Consider the following 8,985-nt stretch of genomic DNA (forward strand, 5'->3'; position numbering starts at 1 on the left):
CTTAAAAGATTGAGGTCTGATAGAGGGGGAGAATATACCTCTAATAAACTCGATGAATATTGCAAGTCTGTTAGAATAGTTCATGAGTTTACTGCTCCATATTCTCCTCAATCTAATGGGATTGCAGAAAGAAAGAATAGAACCCTAACTGACATGATAAATACTCTACTTGGGAGTTCGGGATTACCTACCTATATGTGGGGGGATGCTCTGAATACGACTTGCCATATTCTAAATAGAGTACCTCAGAAGCATAAAGATAGTAGCCCGTTTGAACTCTGGAGAAATAGGAAAGCTAGCTTGAAATACCTTAAAGTGTGGGGGTGCCTTGCTAAGGTACTTGTCCCAGAGCACAATAGGAAGAAGCTGGGTCCTAAAACAGTAGATGTTGTCTTTTTGGGTTATGTAGAGAACAGCTATGCCTACAAGTTCTTAGTGATTAAGTCTGAGATATCTGTCATAGATGTTAACTCTATTGTTGAACTTCGAGAAGCTACATTCTTTGAGGACGTATTTCCCATGAAAGTTAGTGTACCTCAGAATCTTCCTCCTTTAGATATACCTTCAACTTCTGGTTCCATTCCCAAACATGTGGAAAGGATGACAAATGTAGGGGTAGAACCATGTTGTTCCCATCCAAGACCCATTGAGTTTGAGGAAGTGGTTGAACCTATAAAGAGCAAGAGACCACAGATTACCAAGGATTTAGGAAGTGATTTTATCACTTACCTTATCGAAGATTATCCTCCCACTTTACGAGATGCAATGGCTTCACCTGAAGCAATGCATTGGAAAGACGCCATAAAGAGTAAAATGGACTCCATTGTCTCTAATGGTACTTGGGAACTGGTTGACTTCCCTCGTGGTAGTTCCACAATTGGGTGCAAATGGATCTTTAAGAAGAAGTTGAAACCAGATGGGTCCATTGACTAGTACAAGGCGAGACTGGTTGCTAAGGGGTTCAAACAAAAAGAGGGAATAGACTATTTTGATACCTATTCTCCGGTTACCCGGATGACCACTATTAGGGTGCTTATTGCACTGGCTTCCATTTATGATCTCTCGATCCATCAAATGGACGTGAAGACCGCTTTCTTGCATGGCGATCTTGAAGAAGAGATCTATATAGATCAACCTAAGGGTTATGTGGCTCCTGGTAATGAAGATAAAGTTTGTAGACTTGTTAAGTCATTATATGGACTAAAACAAGCCCCTAAACAATGGCATGAGAAGTTTGATAATATTATTTTATCATTTGGCTTTGTTCTCAATGAATCTGATAAGTGTGTTTATTGCAAAGTTAAAAGTGATGGTTGCATTATTTTATGCCTGTATGTAGATGACATTCTGTTGTTTGGTTCAAATATGAGAATTGTGAATGAGAAAAAGTCGTTTCTTAGTAGTAAGTTTGATATGAAGGATATGGGTGTTGCAAATATGATCTTAGGCTTAAAGCCGACTCGTTCAGTTGAGGGAATAGCAATTTCTCAGTCTCACTTTATTGAGAAAGTACTTATGAAATTTGGCTATAACCAAGGGAGATCTGTAGCAACTCCATATGACCCATCTATCCCTCTTCATAAGAATACGACTGATGTTCCTGTGTCTCAATTGAGGTATTCCCAGATTATTGGAAGTTTGATGTATCTTGCAAATTGCACGAGACCAGATATTTCGTTCTCCGTGACAAAATTAAGTAGATACACAAGTTGTTCAAATCGCACTCATTGGAAGGCATTGGACAGGGTACTTAGATACCTGAAATGAACTATTTTCTTGAGTTTGCATTACAAGAGATTCCCTGCATTTCTTGAGGGATATAGTGATGCGAGCTGGATAGCCATGAACTCTAGAAGTTATGGCGTGACAGAGTATGTATTTACCTTGGGTGACGGCGCAGTCGCCTGAAGATCAGTAAAGCAGACCATCTTGTCTCGGTCTACTTTTGAGGCTGAACTCTGTGCTTTAGATGTCACAGGATTGGAAGCTGAATGGTTAAAGGGACTTCTTGAGGAACTTCCTTTAATGTGCAAGACAATTCCTGCGATATCTGTGCATTGTGACAATATGACCACTATTGCAAAGATTAAAAGCACAAAATATAACCAAAAGCAGAAGAGACACATCCAAGTCAGAATAAAATCTGTAAGGGAACTGGTGTCTCAGTTAGTGGTTGTTGTGGACTATGTTGGATCCAAAGAGAACACAACTGATTCATTAACGAAAGGGCCAGATAAGTCTTTAGTCCTGAAATCCAGAGAGGGGATGGGACTGAAATCCATCAGTAGTTCATCTGCAGTAGCAACCCAACCTATCTGAGTGGAGATCTCACAAAGTAGGTTCAATGTGGTAATAACAAGTTGTAGGGTGAACTTGATAGCACCTTATTAAAGTGATACGAAGTATTTGTGTTTGTTCCCCTGTTTACTCTGGGAAGGTGTTGTAGCTGCAAGTTAAGGAAGAGTTAAAACTCTGAATGGGTTCAAAGCCTTCTAGGCGAGATGTTAGCAGTGCATCTTTGGAGAAGCCTACCTATGTGAGTGTGACTGTGTGACCGCAGTTTAAGGAATTGGGTTATTCCTGAAGTCACTCATGAAACAGGATTCAGGCGCATGGCCTTTAACGCACCGCCCCTAAAGATTACAACCAAAACCTTTATCATGTTGTTGTTAATGGACACTCCTACACCAAAGGTTCAAGTTCAAGACTTCAGTTCACTTCGTTCCTGTGGGGGTAAAGTTAGTCAACTAAGGTAGTGGTTCAAACCGGAAGGTACCATTGCTGAAAGCATGATATGTCCTGTTGCAGATTGTCTCTTCTTGCATCTTGGTTTCTTCTCGTTTCATTCTTTGAATTTGTGGGGGAATGTTAGGTGTAAGAAGAAAGGGAGAGAGAATTCAAAGGAGAAACTGGGCTGTTTTGGAGAAGGTGGTCTTGATGAGGTGGAATAGTCCCATATTGATTGTGGATGAGTTTGTTGTGGGCTTTATAAGCCACATGTAAACTCATACACTTGTTCTTGAGAACAAGAGAGTAGGATGACCACCACACACACGCGCGTGCACGCGCCCACCCGCCGTGCCGTGTCGTGCCGAACAGAGCCGGGTCGGGCTCGAGCTCGGGCTCGGATAATTGGCCCTTTAGGGCCATATCCAATCAAGACAAAGTACCTTTTTACCCAAAGTTTCTTTGGATATTATAACGGGTTATGGGAAATGATAACGGGTCACGACTCCTCGTAGTCCGTGCCCATTATGACTCTTCAGATTCCGTACCAGACCTCGATCTTCCAAAATCCATTAACGGATCACGTCTCCTGAGAATTCGTAACAGGTCCTTCCACGTTTCATAACCGTTCGTGGGTTATAAAAGTATGGTAAGAGCTGGGGTTACGAAGAGGCTAAGACAGATGCATTTCTGAAACTCTGCAATTTCCCATCTCCCCTGTTGCTCTCTGTCTCTCTTTCCTGAGTTATCCCGAAAGGGTGTTCTACAACATTTGGTTCGTGGAGGTTGTTTTCAAAGGACGATCCGTCGGAGTACACCGTTCAGATCATCGTGGCTATTGTATCCTGGGGGAAGGACGCCGGACCCTGTCTTGCACTGTATGTGGGGGTGAATCTTCTCTAAGGGGAGTACTTTCGTATGTCTTAGCCTTTTACATAATTTAAACATGTTTTTGTTGTTTCTATTATGTTCTTTGCATCTATTTGTTCATTTGCACATGTCTGGATTTTGGTCTGATGCGAAAAATGCCATGTTTGCTCCCTGTTATTGTTTCGATCGTCTGTTGATCATGTTGTATACACTATTGTATTTTCTGTATTCTATCGTGTTTTATATCATGATGACGATTGTGAAACTGAGTGATCCGAAAAATGATCCAACACTTTTCTCTTTGAAAACATGGTCATGAACAAATAGGCAAGTGAAGGCACAAACTGAGCGGGATGAACATGCTAATACTTCAACCACTAATAAGCACAAACACTTGGAGAGAAAAGTATTGTCATTTTTTGAGTCTGAGTTAAGCCACAGCCAGATCTTATCAATCTCAGTGATTAACGAAGGTCAAAATCTCAGCTTCAACCCAATTTATATCATAAGTACTGTGTTTTCTTATGTAGATCATTAGATACACGATAAATTGGCAACGCCCATCATAGTAACCACATAAGACCGTTCATTGATAGTTCATACAGATAAGCATGTAATCACTCTTATACTGAATTCAGGAAGAGACTCCTCCTTGAACTTTATCACCTTCTTCCCAGAAGGATGTCTTCTTGCCAGTTTTTGAGACGGTCTGCAGCACAGCATCCGGCTGCACGTTGCCTCTCACAGTCACTTTCTGTTCCTTCAAATCCACATCATATGACTCAACACCTGAGACAGCAAATGCAGTAGCAAACAGTGAGAACAATTACTATACAACAGTAGCAAACTCCTTCCTGATTGACTATGCAGTCAGGCTTTGTTTGGGAGACTTTGTTGGAAGGAGTTACCAAATTGGTGGATTTGGCAACAACATCCTTGCAAGGACGTTGTTGAAATCTGCTCTTTTTTTAATGTGATCTCCCATCCCAATGCAGCTATCAACTACATCTCCCCTCCCAAAACGGTGTTCCCAACCGATGGAGATGGGAATTTCATGAATCACCCATCACCGCTCTCAACTATGGCTCCCGAACATAGCCTTAAAGGCACACTTGGTTCTAGCTTCTTTCTTTGGTTATGCCAGACAGTTGCCAACCATGTTTTACTGGAACCATATTTAGGAACCATAGAGCAGAAAAAACACAAGAAAAAGAGCAACTAATCATTGAGGTGTCTAGAAGACAACTTAGATGACTTATCATAAATTAGAGTCAACCAAAGAACCAGTCCATGTAAAGTAGCCTTTGATGATTGAACAACATCCATTCATAGCTATTTTAGAATAAAACTTGTATCAACCATCAAGTGAATGAATTTGTATTAACACTTATGAAGCTATCACCATTCACCAACAGGGAATGTTAGTAACAAAATTTTGCAATTTAATGTCTGGGGTTCTCCATTAACTAGGACTGCTCATTCGCTCAACACAGACCAAGTGAAATTCTTATTGGCTGTGAATTCATCCAAGTGCTTAGTCTTGGGGATATATGTTAAGTTGGGTTGTCACCTTTTTTCAGTGTTTGAACTTGATGGGTGGTCCAAGCAGAAGGTTGTCATACTTGGCAAAGATTGTCTGGGGTCAAAAGAAAAACAGAAGGGGAAGTTCCTATCATCTAATAAACTAGGAGGTGTACACAAACTTCAAAAAAGACCTGTAAAAATTACCATGACGCTTTATGATAAGGTGATTACTGCATTTATAACATGATTACACTGCAACAGGCCCAAAATCATTCATTTAATAATATCAGACACTAAGCCTTGCAGCATACTCTACAGCAGGTTCAGCACAAGAAACATGTCAGTCATACCTTCCATTTTGTTCAGTACCCTCTTCACAGCTCCAACACAGCCCTCACAAGTCATGCCAACCTTGAGAACAACTGTCTGCACAGTCAACAGAAATAGACCATCAGAGCATTAAGATATTCATTGGGTGAGTTTGAAGTTAAAATTTCCATATATCTCTAGAACACACTGATACTACAGTGATATGATCTATCTCTATCACTTGAAAATCAAGATGCTTTTTATGTAGTAAAAATGAATCCCCAATATCTTAATCTAGCCATTGTGCACCACTGCAGAGTTTCTGAAAATTTATGCCTGGTCTTACATGCTTGAGATCGATAAAGTTTCTGAAATTTATCAGAGAACCAGATTTTTATTTTTATTTTTATTTTGGATTTTCAGATGATAATAGCTATAACAACTTAGCAGAAACTCAATATAAATGGTAGGAGTTTTAAATGTAGGTTATATTATAAGCCAATTTAATTGAATCTTAAAAACCTTCATACTTGTAAGACATGATATTAAAACTCTTAGTTCTCAGAAGAAACTTGGAATTAAGGTGGGACACCAAATCAAGTGATGCGACTTAATTATGAGGCAAACTATCACTAATTGGATATGAAGATAGGTAATGTTCTAGCCCACATGACCAAAAATAACAAATCCATCATACCGGATAAATACAATATAAGCATAAATGCTATGCTCCAGTAGGGATTTCATTACAAATGAACGAAAAGGTCCACTTATGATGTCTAAGAGTTTAACTGTCTAACTAGATTATGAAAGTCTAAAAAAGAAAAAAAATTGTCTTTTAAATGCAGCTTTTATTTCAAAGTTCGCCCGGTTTAAGACAAACAATGGTGGAACATGCAAGATAAAAACATATCATAAGATGGCAGCTGATTGACACAAACCTAGTAGAACTCAATCACACAGGTTGACAGTTTAATATACCAAGTTACAAAAGCATTTCAGATAGCAGCCATCCTGCCAAAAATCAAACCTTATTTTTTCAGATGAGAATAAGAGATCACCCACACAACATGGTTTCAAGTTTTGTAATCACTCCTCAACGGAAATGACAAGATACAGATACAAATAAACGAGCATACGGTATAGTGCACTGGTGGAATTAAGGAGTTGATGGACCAGTGAACTACAAGAGAAAAAATGGAACAGTACTAGCAACCTTGAAAACTAATCAGTCTAATAAGTAAGAATACATTTTGAATTTACATATAAATTACATATTTGCTACATATGATCATCATCACAACCACAATGAAATAACAGAAAGACACTCCTGACTAAATCATCATCACTGCATTTTCACTATAAAAACTATCTCATGCCATTTGAACTGGTACTTCTAACCATGTTTACAATCCAAAATGCCAACATACTTCATGCTTTAAAAGATTAAGATTGTAGCACACAGTGCAACAGGAATCATGCCAAGAGCAACCCAGGAGGTCATCCAACCCTCTCATTCCACCCAAGCATGTATAAGCACATAGTTCTAATGGTAATTTTTTTTTGAAAGGCAAGCTGGGGTTTGGTAGACCCCTACCAGTTATACAGCTATACCATTGGGTTTTGAACCTGCAACGTCCCAACACAAGGTGACGTGCACTAGTTGCTCCTACCAGACAAACGGAGCCCCCCCGTTGGTGTCTAATGGTAATTGTTGCATTAGGGCTGGTACAGCAAAACCAAGCACAAATCCATTCAGGAAAAAGTCATAAGTCATCAGCAAAGAAACGAGGAACAAGAAAACCCTTAAAATGAAACAAGAAATATGACTCCTTAAGAAACCAAAAACGAGCAACTCCAATACAAGAAACGGGCCATATAACTCCTCAAGCATACCAAAACAGAAGAGGTGGGCAAGATGGGTAAGACTAAATTGCAAAGTAAAGCAATTAAACCACAATAACATGAATGAACCATGATTCCTCAAACATCAATAAAGAAAAAAGAGAAAAAACTGAGAAGGTGAGTTCAAAATATCAGCTACAAACCGATACCAGCAACAAGAAAAGGAGCAAAACCATAAGAATTTGAATTTTGCAGCCTTAAAAGAAGAAAGAGATTATGAGAAAATCTGGTTTCATGTAAAAACCAAATTTGGGTAATTGAGATACCTGAGCCATGGCAAGAGGAAAAAGAAGGCTGCGAAGAGACCAACAAAGCAAGAACTCTTCCGCACATCCGGAGAAGAGAGAGAGAGAGTTTCATCCCCTATATATAGGCCGATAGGGGCATTATGGGAAAATTGGGTCGATCCCAACCTAACAAAAATACATTTGACTTTGAGGCAACGTCTTGGAGGGCGTCGAGTCGTCTTGAGGGGTGGGCCAAGCTCGTTTACCAACCTGGTGAAGTGAAGTGGAGATCACTCAAGCGTGGAGGAGCTGGCTAAAAGCCTGTGGGACATTTACCAACCTGGTGAAGTGGAGATCACTTAAGCGTGGTGGAGCTGACTCAAAACCTGTTGGACCAGCAACTCAGATAGTATCATGTTGCCCCCAAATCCGGTTGACCTGGTTTAGTGGCATCCAAACAACCACCAAACAGGTTGCAAAAACTGGTTTGATACCCAAAACCAGGTTTTCAACACCAAGTTTTCAACCTAGTTTAAACCTGGTACGTAAAGATTCATTTGTTTCGCGAGAAAATTTCTAGTTTTTATATTAAAATGATTTTCTTTTTTGGCAAGCTGGGATAGACTCCCATGGTATTCGAAACCAAGAACCCTAGATTATGACAGTACGCGCTAACCATTCAACTATCTTATTGACTCCGAAAATGGTTATTTTCTTGAAAAAAACAGACATGAAGAAATGGTGTCCACGGATCAATGAGAGGTCTTTTTCTCTCCGAAGTCTGTTCTCACGAGAAGATTCAAGTGAATTCTCAACGGTGTCAACAAAGTTTTCAGGACTCTGATTCCAGAATTCGTGATGATGGAGCTGAATTTTGCAAATGGAAACACTAGGACTCAACCTAACCTAATGGTCCTCGCACGTTTCAACTAGGAATCGTAACTAACTATGGTTGAAGCAGTTACGAATAACTTGATTTAATGATTCCAAACTGACATTCGAAAAATGTAGTTTTTTTTTTTTACATTACGGAAAACATTTCAGGAATCTAAAGCACATTACAGATTTAATTAACACCAACAATATTCCACACATGACATAAATCAAATTAAGAATTAAAATTGAATTTATTTATATCAAATAGTTTTCATTAAGGATCACAAAGTTCTCAACACAAAATATCTCGAGTAGGTTAGAACACGGGCCATCAAATCATAACCCTCATGCCCTCCAGCCCGGTCTCTCTATCACGGTGTATCAATACCTTAAAAAGATTTTTAAAAATTAAGTAAAAACCAAAGTTTTTGTGCGAGACCCTCTAAAAATCTAACATTAAAGAATTTAAAATAAATTAAATCAAACACAAGTTTAAGAGGGCTCTATAAACAACATATATTCTGAACAACTTATAATTTAAGTAATT

General features: G+C 39.1%; 1 protein-coding gene across 1 annotated transcript; it reads right to left on the reverse strand.

Annotated features, from left to right (window-relative positions):
• Nucleotides 1-4,079: 4,079 nt before the first annotated feature.
• On the reverse strand, nt 4,080-7,683 carry LOC149816916 (copper transport protein ATX1-like). Its single transcript, XM_089987767.1, has 3 exons — nt 7,602-7,683; nt 5,472-5,547; nt 4,080-4,386 (listed from the first exon to the last, which is right to left on the reverse strand). Exons 1-3 carry the CDS (start codon nt 7,608-7,610, stop codon nt 4,232-4,234), a joined length of 240 nt encoding a protein of 79 aa, XP_089843893.1. The 5' UTR covers nt 7,611-7,683; the 3' UTR covers nt 4,080-4,231.
• Nucleotides 7,684-8,985: the final 1,302 nt, after the last annotated feature.

This window comes from Nuphar pumila, chromosome 14, assembly GCF_984573655.1.
Source record: "Nuphar pumila chromosome 14, dmNupPumi1.hap1.1, whole genome shotgun sequence".
Classification (NCBI taxonomy): Eukaryota; Viridiplantae; Streptophyta; class Magnoliopsida; order Nymphaeales; family Nymphaeaceae; genus Nuphar; species Nuphar pumila.

Bases quoted from the DNA above. Each gene is read 5' to 3' on its own strand.
- LOC149816916 (XM_089987767.1), bottom strand. The intron at 4,387-5,471 runs GTATGACTGACA...TTGCTGTCTCAG, and splicing joins GGTACTGAACAAAATGGAAG to GTGTTGAGTCATATGATGTG.